The 21,284-nt window shown below is 38.8% G+C and overlaps 1 protein-coding gene across 1 annotated transcript; it reads left to right on the forward strand.

The window, feature by feature from the left end:
* Nucleotides 1–262: 262 nt before the first annotated feature.
* On the forward strand, nucleotides 263–20,843 carry LOC132543735 (uncharacterized). The gene is made up of 9 exons (XM_060207257.1): nucleotides 263–277; nucleotides 4,030–4,260; nucleotides 5,552–5,658; nucleotides 9,647–9,755; nucleotides 11,552–11,643; nucleotides 12,594–12,655; nucleotides 16,850–16,927; nucleotides 17,474–17,549; nucleotides 20,628–20,843. Exons 2-9 carry the CDS (start codon nucleotides 4,038–4,040, stop codon nucleotides 20,841–20,843), a joined length of 963 nt encoding a protein of 320 aa, XP_060063240.1. The 5' UTR covers nucleotides 263–277; nucleotides 4,030–4,037.
* Nucleotides 20,844–21,284: the final 441 nt, after the last annotated feature.

Below are 21,284 nucleotides of genomic sequence, written 5' to 3' on the forward strand. Positions count from 1 at the left end.
GGTGTCCTTCATCCGCTCACCGACTTTTTGTGGTGTCCTACATCCGCTCACCGACTTTTTGTGGTGTCCTACATCCGCTCACCGACTTTGTGTGGTGTCCTACATCCGCTCACCGACTTTTTGTGGTTCCTACATCCGCTCACCGACTTTTTGTGGTTCCTACATCCGCTCACCGACTTTGTGTGGTGTCCTACATCCGCTCACCGACTTTGTGTGGTGTCCTACATCCGCTCACCGACTTTGTGTGGTGTCCTACATCCGCCCACTAAAGATCAAGGTAAGCAACTGAAGTAGGAAAGTGTGGCCTGTCTGGAGGGCATACCTGATGATTATTAAATACCGTGTTATTTATAGACATATATATTATAAATGCTGTCGATATAAGTAATTGTTAATTCCAGGAACTTGACACGGGAATTGGTACTCGTTATTCATTTGCTCTTCAATAAATCCAGCATTTTATGAAAGCCAAAAAGGCATTAACCAAGACAGGGCCAGATAAAGCGCTCTTAGTGTGTCAGTATAACCAACTATTAGTAATGATGTCATGTTCCTTGCTGACACCTAACTTTATAAATCCCTTTTAGCCACTTGAAACCGTGCCGAACAGGTCATTCATCTCACTTGATCCTGTATTTAAAACTAAAGGCCGTGTAGCAACTGTCGTCCCCAGCTAATCCTATTAAGTGTAAGTATCATGTAGGAAAAATTAACTTGATATCATTTTAAAGATTCACTTTGTTTCCCCAATAAGGCCAAGTCTCTGTGCCTGACTATTACGCGAAGCCTATCTACCTGACTATAAGGCCAAGCCTCTCTACCTGACTATAAGGCCAAGCCTCTCTACCTGACTATAAGGCCAAGCCTCTGTGCCTGACTATAACACCAAGCCTATCTACCTGACTATAAGGTCAAGTCTCTGTGTCTGACTATAAGGCCAAGCCTCTGTGTCTGACTATAAGGTCAAGCCCCTGTGTCTGACTATAACGCCAAGCCTATCTACCTGACTATAAGGCCAAGCCTCTGTGTCTGACTATAAGGCCAAGCCTCTGTGTCTGACTATAAGGCCAAGCCTCTGTGCCTGACTATAACGCCAAGCCTATCTACCTGACTATAAGGTCAAGTCTCTGTGTCTGACTATAAGGCCAAAGGCCAAGTCTCTGTGTCTGACTATAAGGCCAAGCCCCTGTGTCTGACTATAAGGCCAAGCCTCTGTGTCTGACTATAAGACCAAGCCTCTGTGCCTGACTATAACGCCAAGCCTATCTACCTGACTATAAGGTCAAGTCTCTGTGTCTGACTATAAGGCCAAGTCTCTGTGCCTGACTATTACGCCAAGCCTATCTACCTGACTATAAGGTCAAGCCCCTGTGTCTGACTATAACGCCAAGCCTCTCTACCTGACTATTACGCCAAGCCTATCTACCTGACTATAAGGCAAAGTCTCTGTGCCTGACTATAAGACCAAGTCTCTGTGCCTGACTATAACGCCAAGCCTCTGTGTCTGACTATAAGACCAAGTCTCTGTGCCTGACTATAAGGCCAAGCCTCTGTGTCTGACTATAAGGCTAATCCTATCTGCCTGATTATAAGACCACGCCTCTGTGCCTGACTATAAGGCCAAACCTCTATACCTGATTATAAGACCAAGCCTCTGTGCCAGACTATAACGCCAAGCCTATCTACCTGACTATAAGGTCAAGTCTCTGTGCCTGACTATAAGGCCAAGCCTCTCTACCTGACTATTACGCCAAGCCTATCTACCTGACTATAAGACCAAGTCTCTGTGCCTGACTATAAGGTCAAGCCTCTGTGTCTGACTATAAGGCCAAGCCTCTGTGCCTGACTGTAAGGCCAAGCCTATCTACCTGACTATAAGGCTAATCCTATCTGCCTGATTATAAGACCACGCCTCTGTGCCTGACTATAAGACCACGCCTCTGTGCCTGACTATAAGACCAAGCCTCTGTGTCTGACTATAAGACCAAGCCTCTGTGCCTGACTATAAGGCCAAGCCCCTGTGTCTGACTATAAGACCAAGCCTCTGTGTCTGACTATAAGACCAAGCCTCTGTGTCTGACTATAAGGCTAATCCTATCTGCCTGATTATAAGACCACGCCTCTGTGCCTGACTATAAAACTAAGCCTCTCTACCTGACTATAACGCCAAGCCTCTCTACCTGACTATTACGCCAAGCCTATCTACCTGACTATAAGGCAAAGTCTTTGTACCTGACTATAAGACCAAGCCTCTGTGTCTGACTATAAGACCAAGCCCCTGTGTCTGACTATAAGGCCAAGCCCCTGTGTCTGACTATAAGGCCAAGCCCCTGTGTCTGACTATAAGGCTAATCCTATCTGCCTGATTGTAAGACCACGCCTCTGTGCCTGACTATAAGGCCAAACCTCTATACCTGATTATAAGACCAAGCCTCTGTGCCTGACTATAACGCCAAGCCTATCTACCTGACTATAAGACCAAGTCTCTGTGTCTGACTATAAGGCCAAGCCTATCTACCTGACTATAAGACCAAGTCTCTGTGTCTGACTATAAGGCCAAGCCACTCTACCTGACTATAAGGCCAAGCCTCTCTACCTGACTATTACGCCAAGCCTATCTACCTGACTATAAGGCCAAGCCTCTGTGTCTGACTATAAGGTCAAGCCCCTGTGTCTGACTATAAGACCAAGTCTCTGTGTCTGACTATAAGGCCAAGCCTCTGTGTCTGACTATAAGGCCAAGCCTCTGTGTCTGACTATAAGGCCAAGCCTCTGTGTCTGACTATAAGGCCAAGCCTCTGTGTCTGACTATAACGCCAAGCCTCTGTGTCTGACTATAAGGCCAAGCCTCTGTGTCTGACTATAAGGCCAAGCCTCTGTGTCTGACTATAAGGCCAAGCCTCTGTGTCTGACTATAATGTCAAGCATCTGTGTGTGATTATAAGGTCAAGCCTATCAGCTTGACTATAAGACCAAGCCTCTGTGCCTGACTATACGGCCAAGCCTATCTACCTGACTATAAGGCCAAGCATCTGTGCCTGACTATAAGACCAAGCCTCTGTGCCTGACTATAAGACCAAGCCTCTGTGTCTGACTATAAGGCCAAGCCTCTGTGTCTGACTATAAGACCAAGCCTTTGTGTCTGACTATAAGGCCAAGTCTCTGTGCCTGACTATAAGGCCAAGCCTCTGTGTCTGACTATAAGACCAAGCCTTTGTGTCTGACTATAAGGCCAAGTCTCTGTGCCTGACTATAAGGCCAAGTCTCTGTGTCTGACTATAAGGCCAAGCCTCTGTGTCTGACTATAACGCCAAGCCTCTGTGTCTGACTATAACGCCAAGCCTCTGTGTCTGACTATAAGACCAAGCCTTTGTGTCTGACTATAAGGCCGAGTCTCTGTGCCTGACTATAAGACCAAGTCTCTGTGCCTGAATGGGGTTCACGCCTACAAAACTGTGTTCCTTCCCAGAAAGATTTTCAGGCCAAATTAGGACAGAATTTGATCATTCTTACAGATGCCCCATCATAAATACAACATTGAATTTCTGTAATCTAAGGATATTTAAGACTAAATTTGGAAATAATAATCATCATCTCACCAGAGGAACAGTGATATGAAGTCTGCTTTCTCATATGGTGGTCCATTCACTAGTTTAAGCCTTATTATTAAAGTCTAGGGGTGCATGATTATCATTGGGTTTTTTTTTTACGTTTTTTTTAGAATAACGGGCACCTTGCTTTACAAAAATTGAATATCATTATAGTATATACTTGTTTTAAATACTTTTGGTTTATTTGTGTGTTTTACGTTTATAGAATTACCATGTTCGCATGCTATTTCCATGGAAGCCCCCTTTCTATGTTGCACCGGTGTGAAATTGTTGTTCCTATAGGCCTGTAAGGAAGCAATACTCTCGTTGTTGGTCATGTTCTTTGCAAATGCTTCGTGCTGTGTCGATATGAGAAGTGAAGTAAATTTGTTTTTATTCATAATTATTACCATTTTCCTTTCTGCCATCCCTACACCAGTCATCGCCATGAAGAAATGGAACCATCACCCGAAGGAGGAGGAGGAAGTGAACGACCATGCTGTGGAACAAGCAGAGGAAATGCCGAACAAAGAAGGGCAGGAAAACGATGAAACCAACTCAATGATCAAAATATATAGTGTTGAAAATGAACATTCCATTGAAAATCTGAGTCCTCAATCATCTTTAGTATCTCCTTATAACGGCCTAAACGCAATGAACTGTAACGAGTGTAAGTAACTAATTACCTTTGACTATTAACACCAATATATAACTGTAGCATGATGTCTTACCTCTCTTTAGTGTTAAAATGTTGCCGATCTACATTAACAAGGTCCCTCAGCTCTTCACGTTCTTTTGGAATCAAAAGATATCTAAATATCAATCAGGGACCCAATGCACCTTCTCATTTTTATTTTTGCAAAGGCGAAACAAGTGTATTGTGCAGTTTGTTATTATCAACCAAAACGTGCTGAATGTTCTCTGATATTATCCACCAACACGTGCTGAATGTTCTCTGATATTATCCACCAACACGTGCTGAATGTTCTCTGATATTATCCACCAACACGTGCTGAATGTTCTCTGATATTATCCACCAACACGTGCTGAATGTTCTCTGATATTATCCACCAACACGTGCTGAATGTTCTCTGATATTATCCACCAACACGTGCTGAATGTTCTCTGATATTATCCACCAACACGTGCTGAATGTTCTCTGATATTATCCACCAACACGTGCTGAATGTTCTCTGATATTATCCACCAACAGGTGTTGAATGTTCTCTGATATTATCCACCAACACGTGCTGAATGTTCTCTGATATTATCCACCAACACGTGCTGAATGTTCCCTGATATTATCCACCAACACGTGCTGAATGTTCTCTGATATTATCCACCAACAGGTGCTGAATGTTCTCTGATATTATCCACCAACAGGTGCTGAATGTTCTCTGATATTATCCACCAACACGTGCTGAATGTTCTCTGATATTATCCACCAACACGTGCTGAATGTTCTCTGATATTATCCACCAACAGGTGCTGAATGTTCTCTGATATTATCCACCAACAGGTGCTGAATGTTCTCTGATATTATCCACCAACACGTGCTGAATGTTCTCTGATATTATCCACCAACACGTGCTGAATGTTCTCTGATATTATCCACCAACACGTGCTGAATGTTCTCTGATATTATCCACCAACAGGTGCTGAATGTTCTCTGATATTATCCACCAACAGGTGCTGAATGTTCTCTGATATTATCCACCAACACGTGCTGAATGTTCTCTGATATTATCCACCAACAGGTGCTGAATGTTCTCTGATATTATCCACCAACACGTGCTGAATGTTCTCTGATATTATCCACCAACACGTGCTGAATGTTCTCTGATATTATCCACCAACACGTGCTGAATGTTCTCTGATATTATCCACCAACAGGTGCTGAATGTTCTCTGATATTATCCACCAACACGTGCTGAATGTTCTCTGATATTATCCACCAACAGGTGCTGAATGTTCTCTGATAAGGGATTCAATCCGGGACTCTCCGGATTCCATTATTTTCTGGAGCTCAATCCGGACGGGTCCAAAGGAGTTCGGGTGTCACCGGAAGGTATCTTGTGTTGGTTTCAATGTAGTCGTTTATTTGGCGATATGAAGAATACGTTACCTTACGATCAAGAAACCAGAACATTTCCGTATTTCACATTCTGATGGGGTTTTTTTTTTAGGCTAAACGTACTCAGTACGCATAGCCTATTGCGACGGCCTTTCAGACAAAATTTACCGATCCTGGCCTTCTCATTGGCTGAAATATCGAAAACAGTTAGAGCCCTCTAGCGGCAATTTTCTTCGTAAATAATGCCGCGATTTTTCAAATCACTTTTTTAAAAGCATCCAAAATTAGTTTATTTTTTTAATAACAATACGATTACTATATATTTCAAAAAAGAAGCACAGTGTGGTTGAACTATTGATAAATTTTAACAATATATTTTGAACTGTTCGTCCTACGCGCACACCCGCCGATATGACACTTTTTCAAGTTTTTGTAGATAAAACGTTTGCGCTTCGTAGGCAAGGTACATTTGGTGCTCATGGTGTATGAATGATATATTTTTTTTAATACTGTACTGATCATGATGTTGACTTTGTTTTAACTTATATTTTTTACCTTTTAGTTTTATTTTATGATGGTTGATTGTGCTGATTTCTCAAGGTTAATGTGTATCAAAGTTCCTTGAAATGAAAATATTCCTTCAAACAAAGCGCGTATAAAAAAACCCAAAATATTCATGTTTATAATTATCAATTAACTAAAACGAAATATTTCCATAACATATCTATTCATTTAGCGTGTCATGGTGACATTATCTAATGCATTGGAGATCAGAAATAGTAGTAGCTATAGTGAAAATATTGTAAATTTTGTATATATATGGAAGGCTGGTTTAATCTCATAGAACTATGTCTTTATAGACATAATCACTGGAAGAAAAGTCTAACCATGATATTTCAAAGAAGATAGGCATGTAAATACATTTAATGTAATTACTTACACTTTAATCTATCTGAAATGCTGTGTACACCTTATCTACTTTCCTCAACCACAAAATGGACTATTACTTTGCAATACATTCAAAATAAAGAACTCCTCATATTGATAGGATAGTAATTGCAACATCTTGGTATTTCAAAGGTTTTATTTCGTCAACTTCATCATAGAGCTATTTATCATTTGGCTTGTTGGCGATAAATATATGGTTGTGTCTATTTTATTTTATTTTTTTTACCTATTTTGATTCACATTATTGTCGTCAAATTTGAAATAAGAATTAAAGAAGATAAAAAATCTCTTAAAATTAAGGAAAATAGCCTCTGGTTCTCTTATTTTAGTAATTTTTGCATTCCAAAGTGTAGGAGTATGGGGAAAGTAATATAGCTTAGCGGTTATTTGTGAACATTTTTTCAATACGTTTAGCCTCTCAGTACTTTCAGTACTTTGATATCTACGATTTAACACGACCATTCTGATAACAAAGTAACAAATACTTCTTGGACAATTCGAAAATGACTCATGATCAGTTATACGGCACTCTCGTTAATTTTCTTTAATGGCTGTTTGTCTTTAGTAACCGTTTATACGTAACACAGCGGTGTGTTGCCTATAGACCTATCAATTGCTGGGGATCGCTTTACACGGGCTCGCGTATGTTGATGGTATCTCCTTTGTCTAGCGCAGTCATCGTTGTTTGTCTTAAGACTGTTTTACACATTGTGTTATGAATTCACTCATGATATCATATTCTTCAAAAACTACCTATAAAAATGCCAATCGTCAACAAGTTTTAGATTAAACATCGGACATACATATATGTGAGACCACCCTTTCGCCGTTAACAATAAACATCTGCGCTTGAATACTGCAAAACGTTAACATCGTTGTAAAGTATTTAACTTGCATGTAAACATTACAAAACACACATAACGACGAGTCTTGACAACGCGTAAGTTATTTTATATCGATGTTTGCACGTAAGATTTATATCCTTGAGTGAATACGTTGATCCCGGACATATTTAGTGGATACTCAGGAACACAAACGTACCATCAAGTTCTACATTTAATTACAGCTTAGTTCTTAACAGCCATGGTTAAAGATAAAAGGACAATTTTGGAAATAAAAAGCTTGTGTACACAGATATTTCAGAAAACATTGGAAGATTTAGTTGATATTTTAGCATATCCAAACCATAGCATCACACTGTCAAATTTTACATCCGATTAGATTTGCCGAACATCATTCAATATCAAAGGTTAAAGGTCACACTTGAACATCTTTGAAATAAAAGGCTGCATTCAAGATAAAATTTATGTATTAAACTTCTCATTAGAGTTAAAAATCGATGTATCAGGATGGGGGCGTGTCTGTTGTCGATACAGTTGTAGCTGTTTATCTGCACGTATATTCTAGAGAAAGCTTAAATCGAGGTCAATATTTGTTAATATCACAGTGTCACCCTGTGTATACAAGATACATACCAGACTATAACATTCCTTACACAGTATTTGATAGACCTCGTGGGCGGACAGAAAATGATACATACAATATGCTTGTAATCCTACACAATAGATACTTAAATACGTGATCTGTGATCCCGGACAGACCTACAGTGTATGTCTCATATGTTACAGTATTGGTGACCTTTGACCCCTGACAGACCTCCAGTGTATATCTCATATGTTACAGTATTGGTGACCTTTGACCCCTGACAGACCTCCAGTGTATATTTCATATGTTACAGTATTGGTGACCTATGACCCCCTGACAGACATGCAGTGTATGTCTCATATGTTACAGTAATGGTAATAAGATGTAATGTATGTTAGCGGTGTATATCAAATCTTGTAAGGCAGCAACAGACAGCGACGGGGAGGAAATAAAACGACTGAGTACTTGTCTTACACCTATAAAAATTCATCAATTGCGGTTTGAGAAAATTTAATTTGATATGAAAAACTGAAATTTGATACTTAAAGAAGATTTAACCTAAGAGTTACAATAACAACGTGGTTTAAACAATTTTGGATAAAATACAACATAAAAGATTAAATATGTTTGTTTCAAACCTAAGCTAATATCTTACTTCATCAAGATATATCAAAGACGGTGTATTTAATAAGTTCCTGATTAGAGATTTTAAATTTCTGGAAATTTGTTTAATAACTGCATCGAGAATCGGCACTGTGGTAAAACGGACGTTAACTCTGTAATCATCCCCATAACACAAATATCATCGTCAAAAAATGTGTTTTATAGTTCTCTTTACAACACTAAAGATTCGCCATCATCACCCATAATAATAAAATTCAACCATATTTATAAAAACAATAACAACATGTTATTAATTTTAATTTAAAATCGATGAAATTAGGCAGAACTATGTACAAAAGAACGATTCACATGGAGACTTGAATATTGTAGATAGATGTGATATCTCTAAATAGAACTGTGAATATTTTTTGTCAGTTGTCGACAACCTCGAAGCTTAAAGTTTACCTTTAGATAACCAGTATGATGTATGAGGGATCCTCACGCGCATTTACAACGAACCTCTTGAAAGCTGAAAGTTGGAAATTATAAATTCTGATGAGAACTAAGAGAACTTACTCTTTCTTAGTAGTACCATGCCAGCCTTATTGTGTTTAGAGTTCATGATTTATTATGTATCAGTAATCAAACCGACCTCTAGTTTTTAAGTTCGATCTGTGATAACGTGACATCTTTAGACCTAATCAAGTGTTGGGCGATGATGAAAAGAAAAAAAAAAGAAGTGGGAGGAAGGGGGTAGCTTTCAGCAAGTTAGTTGTTTACCTTGGTATATTTATATATAATATACTCGATAAGCTTATTTAATAAGAGTTAATAGCAAAGCTGTGAATGCTTAATGATTTGGACAATAAATTGATCGGTTCTGAAAAGTCAATCGCTTCAATAGTACCAACTAGAAACAACTTAAAATATGAAACAAGACGATTGGGGAAGCATTAATGGTATCGCGTAAACATTTTTGTTTTGCCTTTTTATGTCCACATTAAAGTACATAGCTCATGTACTGGCTGCCTTGACCGACTTTGCCTACGATCCCTGTCTAGAAGATGGAAAGACAATATCGCTGCTTAAACAGCTTCTACATGTTGACCATACAGGTATGGACTATTTAGTGTCTTAATTCTTCACCTGGTCATCTCAGGTATGGAATATCTAGTTTTTGAATATCTCACCTGATCATTTAAGGTGTGGAATACTAATCTGATAGGTAAAGTGCGAAGTCGTGTCAAAGTGTTATGGAATCCTCGCGTGTCATACGTAACACAAGCCGTTACACAGGTATGGAATCCTTGCATGTCATGTTAACACAAGCCGTTCCACAGGTATGGAATCCTCGCGTGACATACGTAACACAAGCCGTTCCACAGGTATGGAATCCTTGCGCGTCATTGTTAACACAAACCGTTCCACAGGTATGGAATCCTCGCGTGTCATTTGTAACACAAGCCGTTCCACAGGTATGAAATTCTTGCATGTCATTATTAACACAAGCCGTTCCACAGGTATGGAATCCTCGCGTGACATACGTAACACAGCCGTTTGGTTAACGTAACACAATCCGTTCCACAGGTATGGAATCCTCGCGAGTCATTGGTAACACAAGCCTTTCCACAGGTATGGAATCCTCGCTTGTCATTCGTAACACAAGCCGTTCCACAGGTATGGAATCCTCGCGTGTCATTCGTAACACAAGCCGTTCCACAGGTATGGAATCCTCGCGAGTCATTGGTAACACAAGCCGTTCCACCGGTATGGAATCCTCGCTTGTCATTCGTAACACAAGCCGTTCCACAGGTATGGAATCCTCGCTTGTCATACGTAACACAAGCCGTTCCACAGGTATGGAATCCTCGCGTGTCATACGTAACACAAGCCGTTCCACAGGTAAGGAATCCTCGCGTGTCATTCGTAACACAAGCCGTTCCACAGGTATGGAATCCTCGCGTGTCATTCGTAACACAAGCCGTTCCACAGGTAAGGAATCCTCGCGTGTCATTCGTAACACAAGCCGTTCCACAGGTATGGAATCCTCGCGTGTCATTCGTAACACAAGCCGTTCCACAGGTATGGAACCCTCGTGGAGCGTACTGGCATTGAAGTACGTAGTGAGCGAGATGGTAAGAAGCCGACCAACTTTCTCGGCTGTATTATTATCGTATGTACACAAAGGTCTAAAATAGTGTGACGAGATGGTAAATGGATTTTAGACAAAGTACAAAAGATGGTAACAATGTATTGTTGTTGATTCGGCTACGCTTTGTTTTACGCTTTTTCGTAGATGGACGAAAGCCTCGTCCCTGTTTAGCACTGGCCTGCCACGGTGTATCCAGTTGGCCTCCTTAACCAGCCGCCTGAAAATGTTGTTGACTATCGCGAAATTTCATTTTATATGATGCCGTGCTGTGTGATAAGTGCTTACTTATTTATCTGCGACTGATAATGCCTTCGTTCTGATCTCGAGATTTCTTTTGCCTTCTTGGGATTTCGCATCTTTCAGATGTTCATGGCCTCGGACCCCGAATCTCCTGCCTGTTTCTCCGTTATATGGTGCATCACAGTTCTTGCATCCGATTGTGTATCGGCATTCGGCAACGTTCTCTCTGGGTTTTTTATCCTCAGGATGGACTGTGACAGTTCGGAGAGTCTTGTGAGGTTTCATGACTGTTACAATGTCATGACCACGGTAAACCCTCTTAATGGTTTCTGAAAGGCCTTTTGGTGTAAGGGAGGACCACCTTTCATTACCCGAACAAAAAGATACCAAAATACCGATATAATTGTTTACTCTGAAGCCTTACTTGGTGTATAACCTCGTGATTCGTCTGTGGCCTGGCACGTATATCTGGTCTTATGTCGTAACTGTTACATATCAAACGTGTTACTTTTTCTACAGATGCCGCAGCGAAAGTTGAGTACTCGCGCTTCGCACGCCTGATAAAGTATTTCGGTCCAGTAAGGAGGAAAGATTGTACAATGTTAAAACAGGTAAATATCAAGACTGAGCACCATTTTTTGACTGAGCACAATTTTGTGACTGAGTTACCATTTTGTGACTGAGCACCATTTTGTGACTGAGTTACCATTTTGTGACTGAGTTACCATTTTGTGACTGAGCACCATTTTGTGACTGAGTTACCATTTTTGTGACTGAGTTACCATTTTGTGACTGAGCACCATTTTGTGACTGAGTTACCATTTTGTGACTGAGCACCTTTTTGTGACTGAGTTACCATTTTGTGACTGAGTTACCATTTTGTGACTGAGCACCATTTTGTGACCTAGTTACCATTTTGTGACTGAGCACCATTTTTTGACTGAGCACAATTTTGTGACTGAGTTACCATTTTGTGACTGAGCACCATTTTGTGACTGAGTTACCATTTTGTGACTGAGTTACCATTTTGTGACCTAGTTACCATTTTGTGACTGAGTTACCATTTTGTGACTGAGTTACCATTTTGTGACTGAGCACCATTTTGTGACTGAGTTACCATTTTGTGACTGAGCACCATTTTGTGACTGAGTTACCATTTTGTGACTGAGTTACCATTTTCTGACTGAGTTACCATTTTCTGACTGAGTTACCATTTTTACGCGATTTATGAAATCAATTTCATTATTCTGAATATCTGTCAAGGTAAAATTGGAAATTTCTTGACAAGTTTCCTATATCACGTGTCAGATCGACACTAATGTAAAATTTGATTTCTCATTTCATTTTTGTGATCTTTCATGATAACAACATTTAGTAGACTGATAAAAAAAACTTATTTTTTAGTGGTCGTCTATTTCAGCAATAGTTCCGATCATCGATGGTTTAGATCATCGATAGATTAGATCGGATCATCGATAGTAAAAATCGATTATTAAATGGGGTAATATAATCAAGCCACTATGTATTGTGGTCACTTTTAATTCACTTCATTATGTTCCAGATTCACACCATTGTACAAAAGTCGTCTGTATTCACGAACAAAACTCGTCAGGACACAGTGAGGTGCGTATATTATGTACATATAAAAACAAAAGGAAAGGTATGTTTTAACAAAATCATAATTCTCAAAACTCAAATTCCAATAAAATAGAGGAAAATGGGGATATTTTAATGGTTGACTATTGAAAAAGTACAGATGCAATAAAACCAGGTGTTCCAGAAGGTTAAATGTCTTTACCTGTTGATTAATAAATGTTACTTTCTTGTTATCATAAAAAAAAACACAAAAATACCAACATGTCAACTTAGGAATAATCCAAACTCAAAATCAATAAAAACTAGGCAACAGACAGATTTATACGGAGACTCCAGAAAATGTACAAGGGGAATAAGACCAGGTGTTCCGGAAGCGTAATCAACTTCTGCTTCATCGACGATACCTGCCATGTAAACCTTGGTCAATCAAAGTAGGTAACGTCACGTTATAAATGAGAATAAGGTATACAACAACGGAATCAACAGACAAACTAACGGAAATCAAACACACAGTTTCATATATCATTGAGAGCTTGATGACGACCGTAAAACTTTCCCATAATTTTCATCGACCTGCATCTTTCGAAACCATGTGTTGTGGGCGTGTCTGTTGGTTGTTAAAATTTTTAACAAAATCGTGATATTGAAACCATGATCTTGAATATCGAATCAACCATGAATCATAAAAATCCAGATTGTTGCTATCAAGAAATGGGAATCGTACAGCTTAGTGGAAACTGCCCATGTCGGTTTCGTTGTAGGAAAAGATCGCGCCTAATGCAGAACAGTCTGTTGAGTCCTTCATTTCTAAATCTGGTGGCTAATATAGAACAGTATGTCGAGTCCTTCATTTCTAAATCTGGTGGCTAATATAGAACAGTCTGTCGAGTCCTTCATTTCTAAATCTGGTGACTTACATAGAACAGTCTGTCGAGTGCTTCATTTCTAAATCTGGTGGCTATTATAGAACAGTCTGTCGAGTCCTTCATTTCTAAATCTGGTGGCTATTATAGAACAGGCTGTCGAGTCCTTCATTTCTAAATCTGGTGGCTATTAGTCTGTCGAGTCCTTCATTTCTAAATCTGGTGGCTAATATAGAACAGGCTGTCGAGTCCTTCATATCTAAATCTGGTGGCTAATATAGAATAGTCTGTCGAGTCCTTCATTTCTAAATCTGGTGGCTAATATAGAACAGTCTGTCGAGTCCTTCATTTCTAAATCTGGTGGCCATTATAGAACAGTCTGTCGAGTCCTTCATTTCTAAATCTGGTGACTAATATAGAACAGTCTGTCGAGTCCTTCATTTCTAAATCTGGTGACTTACATAGAACAGTCTGTCGAGTCCTTCATTTCTAAATCTGGTGGCTAATATAGAACAGTCTGTCGAGTCCTTCATTTCTAAATCTGGTGGCTAATATAGAACAGTCTGTTGAGTCCTTCATTTCTAAATCTGGTGACTTACATAGAACAGTCTGTTGAGTCCTTCATTTCTAAATCTGGTGACTTACATAGTACAGTCTGTCGAGTCCTTCATTTCTAAATCTGGTGGCTAATATAGAACAGTCTGTCGAGTCCTTCATTTCTAAATCTGGTGGCTAATATAGAACAGTCTGTCGAGTGCTTCATTTCTAAATCTGGTGACTTACATAGTACAGTCTGTCGAGTCCTTCATTTCTAAATCTGGTGACTTACATAGAACAGTCTGTTGAGTCCTTCATTTCTAAATCTGGTGGCTAATATAGAACAGTCTGTCGAGTCCTTCATTTCTAAATCTGGTGGCTAATATAGAACAGTCTGTCGAGTCCTTCATTTCTAAATCTGGTGGCTAATATAGTACATTCTGTCGAGTCCTTCATTTCTAAATCTGGTGGCTAATATAGAACAGTCTGTCGAGTCCTTCATTTCTAAATCTGGTGGCTATTATAGAACAGTCTGTCGAGTCCTTCATTTCTAAATCTGGTGACTTACATAGAACAGTCTGTCGAGTCCTTCATTTCTAAATCTGGTGGCTATTATAGAACAGTCTGTCGAGTCCTTCATTTCTAAATCTGGTGACTTACATAGAACAGTCTGTTGAGTCCTTCATTTCTAAATCTGGTGGCTAATATAGAACAGTCTGTCGAGTCCTTCATTTCTAAATCTGGTGGCTAATATAGAACAGTATGTCGAGTCCTTCATTTCTAAATCTGGTGGCTAATATAGAACAGTCTGTCGAGTCCTTCATTTCTAAATCTGGTGGCTAATATAGAACAGTCTGTCGAGTCCTTCATTTCTAAATCTGGTGGCTAATATAGAACAGTCTGTCGAGTCCTTCATTTCTAAATCTGGTGGCTAATATAGAACAGTCTGTCGAGTCCTTCATTTCTAAATCTGGTGACTAATATAGAATAGTCTGTCGAGTCCTTCATTTCTAAATCTGGTGGCTAATATAGAACAGTATGTCGAGTCCTTCATTTCTAAATCTGGTGGCTAATATAGAACAGTCTGTCGAGTCCTTCATTTCTAAATCTGGTGGGCTAATATAGAACAGTCTGTCGAGTCCTTCATTTCTAAATCTGGTGGCTAATATAGAACAGTCTGTCGAGTCCTTCATTTCTAAATCTGGTGGCTAATATAGAACAGTCTGTCGAGTCCTTCATTTCTAAATCTGGTTGCTAATAAAGAACAGTATGTCGAGTCCTTCATTTCTAAATCTGGTGGCTAATATAGAACAGTCTGTCGAGTCCTTCATTTCTAAATCTGGTTGCTAATATATAACAGTATGTCGAGTCCTTCATTTCTAAATCTGGTGGCTAATATAGAACAGTCTGTCGAGTCCTTCATTTCTAAATCTGGTTGCTAATTGCTGGCTAATATCCTTCATTTCTAAAATATAGAACAGTATGTCGAGTCCTTCATTTCTAAATCTGGTGGCTAATAAAGAACAGTATGTCGAGTCCTTCATTTCTAAATCTGGTGGCTAATATAGAACAGGCTGTCGATTCCTTCATTTCTAAATCTGGTGACTAATATATGTCGAGTCCTTCATTTCTAAACTGGTGGCTAATATAGAACAGTGTCGAGTCCTTCATTTCTAAAATCTGGTGGCTAATATAGAACAGTATGTCGAGTCCTTCATTTCTAAATCTGGTGGCTAATATAGAACAGTATGTCGAGTCCTTCATTTCTAAATCTGGTGGCTAATATAGAACAGTATGTCGAGTCCTTCATTTCTAAATCTGGTGGCTAATATAGAACAGTATGTCGAGTCCTTCATTTCTAAATCTGGTGACTAATATAGAACAGTCTGTCGAGTCCTTCATTTCTAAATCTGGTGGCTAATATAGAACAGTATGTCGAGTCCTTCATTTCTAAATCTGGTGGCTAATATAGAACAGTATGTCGAGTCCTTCATTTCTAAATCTGGTGGCTAATATAGAACAGTCTGTCGAGTCCTTCATTTCTAAATCTGGTGGCTAATATAGAACAGGCTGTCGAGTCCTTCATTTCTAAATCTGGTGGCTATTATAGAACAGTCTGTCGAGTCCTTCATTTCTAAATCTAGTGACTTACATAGTACATTCTGTCGAGTCCTTCATTCTGTCGAGTCCTTCATTTCTAAATCTGGTGGCTAATATAGAACAGTCTGTCGAGTCCTTCATTTCTAAATCTGGTGACTTACATAGAACAGTATGTCGAGTCCTTCATTTCTAAATCTGGTGGCTAATATAGAACAGTCTGTCGAGTCCTTCATTTCTAAATCTGGTGACTAAATGGCTAATAGAACAGTATGTCGAGTCCTTCATTTCTAAATCTGGTGGCTAATATAGAACAGTCTGTCGAGTCCTTCATTTCTAAATCTGGTGACTTACATAGAACAGTATGTCGAGTCCTTCATTTCTAAATCTGGTGGCTAATATAGAACAGTCTGTCGAGTCCTTCATTTCTAAATCTGGTGACTTACATAGAACAGTATGTCGAGTCCTTCATTTCTAAATCTGGTGGCCGACAATTCACATTGTTATTGGATTTTGCCCTTGCAATGTTAGCAAAGTGAAAAGTTAAAAGATATATATATATTATTGCATTGTTGTGATGTATAAATAAGTCAAATTCAGCATAATTAGTTGAAAGTATACATTACTTAAATATGCACTTTTTTCTGTAATCATCATTTACAACTCCAGTGTTTCAACTTCATTAAAAAACCGAGCAATGCACATATGTTTCTTGTATTTACAGTTGGTTTGCGGGAGACATGACGAGGGACCAAGCCGAGTCTTTACTACTAAATCAGGCCTGTGGAACATACCTTGTCAGGTAAGTTGTCTATAATCACGAAAGCGAATTTGTTTTTAAAGCAGCCATGGTTTTATTGATTTTCCTCAATAAATGCCAAATGATAATTGATCATTAATATGCATTAGCAAAGGAACATCAGTGATCGTCTGAAGATCAATCTTAAACTTAACTAAATATTCTAAACAACGACTTAAGTTTCTACTTTCACTAAAGGATGGAAAAACTCAATCGTTTTTTTTTTTTTTTTTTTAATTTTGATAGATTTTTTACCAACTAGGATTTCCGGTCCCTGTCAATGAGATGTGTTTGACAATAACAAATGAAATTACCGATCATGAATAATGTTCCTGCTATTTAATAGTTGTCTAAGACACGATTATAACCGGAACAAGGAAATAACGCCCTAGCAATCATACACAGACTTTCCGTCACTAAATACACCTATAGCTTGTCAGGTCTCATAATTTATATGACAGTCGACATTTTTGTCTGTTTTCTATATTTTGGGCCTATCATATTTTCATTAAGTGATTCTATATTTATAATATAATATGTTCCCTTTAGGATGAGTCAAAATTATGCCGGATATTTCGCTGTTTCCGTGATGTCAGGAGGAAAGGTGTATCATTTTGCAATCGAGGTGAGTCGAAAGAGACATGCTAAGTTAATGTTGCTTAAACCAAACAAATACCTACCAACATCAACCGAACTGAGACTAGATATAACGAGAACTAACATGATCAAATAAACTATTACCACATAGGCCTTTGAAAACATACAATGAGAATATAACCAGGTGTTCCAGAAGAGTAAGCGTCTCCTTCTTCATCAACGACACCTGCCATGTAAACCTTGATGATAAAAATAACTATGCTGCATACCCGACATGAAGGAAAATGTTCGGAAGTGTTTCAGTCGTCGTATCATGAGTATAGAGCTGGTTTTAAGATGCACAGATGTGATAATGAGAATTTCCAGGTTTAAAACACCGAAAGCATCAAACACCGACGACCAGCTTACTCCTCTATCGATTCAGGAAATAGAACAGTTCGACATTGGTAATGATGGCGACAATAAGACTTCACCATAGTCTTCATCCATCTGAATCTCTCGAAACATTGCATATTAGCTATCGACATTTTTTTTTATTAAAATCGCTATATTAGGGACGAGTCTTAGAATATCAGCTGTGACCTGTAAAAAAACCTTCAGTTTAGAAAGCAGGTTAATCACTATCTAGTAACATACAGATTGGTATGCTCTGTATGAGAAGGTCGAGATAGCTAGGTGGTTTCATTCGTTATGTATATACGATATATATCAATTAACGGAAAGATGGAGAACATCTCCGAATCAAGGATAGACCAATATACTGTCATCAGGTAAGCTTTTCTACACGGACGAAGTTGGGACAAGTGTAATGTTGTGTGTCAGATTTTGTGACTTTGAAACTTTTAACTAAAAGATTGGCATGTATAACATAGCACGGTACATTTTGAACCAATAGTAACTTATGTTTAAATGAAAAATATAAAACATTTGAAATACACGCACAAAGAATTGTAAAGTCATTAAATATCTTCATGAAAAGAGGCCTGGTTTTAAACAAACATTGTAAATGCTCTTGTCACTTGATTCAGCAATAAATGACAAACTCAGGGCTTTCGATCAGAACAACGTGTCTATGATTATACACTATCATTAACTTCCGCCAACAGACAGTAGTCCTTGTATACGTCTGCATTAGATATATCACAGTTATTTTCGCGTTACAATAACGTGAAAATGATCAGGAATGCGGTATTAATTCTAATGAGGTATTACCTTCCAGCCTTGTTTACATCAAATAAACGTCACACTTACTTTCCAGCCTTGTTTACATCAAATAAACGTCACACTTACCTTCCAGCCTTGTTTACATCAAATAAACGTCACACTTACCTTCCAGCCTTGTTTACATCAAATAAACGTCACACTTACCTTCCAGCCTTGTTTACATCATATAAACGTCACACTTACCTTCCAGCCTTGTTTACATCATATAAACGTCACACTTACCTTCCAGCCTTGTTTACATCATATATACACTGACGTCACACTTACCTTCCAGCCTTGTTTACATCAAATAAACGTCACACTTACCTTCCAGCCTTGTTTACATATATACACTCACGTCACACTTACCTTCCAGCCTTGTTTACATCATATATACGTCACACTTACCTTCCAGCCTTGTTTACATCAAATAAACGTCACACTTACCTTCCAGCCTTGTTTACATCATATATACGTCACACTTACCTTCCAGCCTTGTTTACATCAAATAAACGTCACACTTACCTTCCAGCCTTGTTTACATCATATATACACTGACGTCACACTTACCTTCCAGTCTTGTTTACATCAAATAAACGTCACACTTACCTTCCAGCCTTGTTTACATATATACACTCACGTCACACTTACCTTCCAGCCTTGTTTACATCATATATATACGTCACACTTACCTTCCAGCCTTGTTTACATCATATATATACAACGTCACACATACCTTCACACAGCCTTCCAGCCTTGTTTACATCATATATACACTGACGTCACACTTACCTTCCAGCCTTGTTTACATCATATATCCACTCACGTCACACTTACCTTCCAGCCCTTGTTTACATCATATATACACTAACGTCACACTTACCTTCCAGCCTTGTTTACATATATACACTCACGTCACACTTGCCTTCCAGCCTTGTTTACATCACGTCACACTTGCCTTCCAGCCTTGTTTACATCATATATACACTGACGTCACACTTACCTTCCAGCCTTGTTTACATCATATATACACTCACGTCACACTTACCTTCCAGCCTTGTTTACATCATATATACGTCACACTTACCTTCCAGCATTGTTTACATCATATATACACTCACGTCACACTTACCTTCCAGTCTTGTTTACATCATATATACACTAACGTCACACTTACCTTCCAGCCTTGTTTACATCATATATACACTCACGTCACACTTACCTTCCAGCCTTGTTTACATCATATATACAGTCACGTCACACTTACCTTCCAGCCTTGTTTACATCACATATACACTCACGTCACGCTTACCTTCCAGTCTTGTTTACATCATATATACACTCACGTCACACTTACCTTCCAGCCTTGTTTACATCATATATACACTCACGTCACACTTACCTTCCAGTCTTGTTTACATCATATATACACTAACGTCACACTTACCTTCCAGCCTTGTTTACATATATACACTCACGTCACACTTACCTTCCAGCCTTGTTTACATCATATATACACTCACGTCACACTTACCTTCCAGTCTTGTTTACATCATATATACACTAACGTCACACTTACCTTCCAGCCTTGTTTACATCATATATACACTCACGTCACACTTAACTTCCAGTCTTGTTTACATCACATACACACTAACGTGGTACGCACGCAGCACTAACAAGAAAGTACGTCAAAAACAAATCACGTGCCGTTTTATATAGCTTGCAAGCAGTACTACTTTTCCTATAATGCATACGAACCTATCAAAAGAAAATCAGAAAAATAGCGACGCCATGACTTTATTTATTAAAAGCATGTTCACACTTAGTATGTGAATATATTTGTATCTATCTATAACATCCGTTTGATAAATATTTAATTATCATTCATTGTTTATTAAAGGCTGACGTCACAACTGCCCTGAGAAGCGTCCCCTACCATGCCAACTTACGACTGCATGGGCTGCTGTACCCGAGTCTGCTGGAGGCGGTCCAGTCCCTGAGGAGCCGCACATTGATAGCAGACGATGATCTCGAGATCATGTGTAGAAAATGTTGTCCGAATCTGACCATCAACGCCATGATTTCCGGTTACAGGAAGTCGACTAAACGGCACTGAGGATATTCTCACAACGCCTGATGTGTTATTTCGAGTATCAAACTCATGGGCTGATCCATTAAAATGTCACCACTATACCGAAAGTCACAAGAGTGATTTACAACGAAACAGTACAGAATTAGGTTGTGTAAGATATAAGTTATGAACCAAATGAACATACCATTAACATTCAACGCCTGATTTTGACATTCACCAATGTTTTTGGCTTTGATACGTGTGAACCTGGTGCGATTCTTTCACAACTAATGATATTGAAGAATACGTTATTACCTTTTGAATGTGCGTGTACCAACAGCGTCACGTGATAGTTTTAAGATATTACATCAATTCTGCCGAAATTGTTTACATTATACAACGATTACTATCAATATAAAATAATTACAAATTATAAATTCATGACATTATCCAGTTTCCATAGCGTTTTGTACAAAACCCTGAAAT

This window comes from Ylistrum balloti, unplaced genomic scaffold (assembly GCF_031769215.1).
Source record: "Ylistrum balloti isolate Yb309-2 unplaced genomic scaffold, AGI_CSIRO_Ybal_v1 Utg369764, whole genome shotgun sequence".
NCBI lineage: Eukaryota > Metazoa > Mollusca > Bivalvia > Pectinida > Pectinidae > Ylistrum > Ylistrum balloti.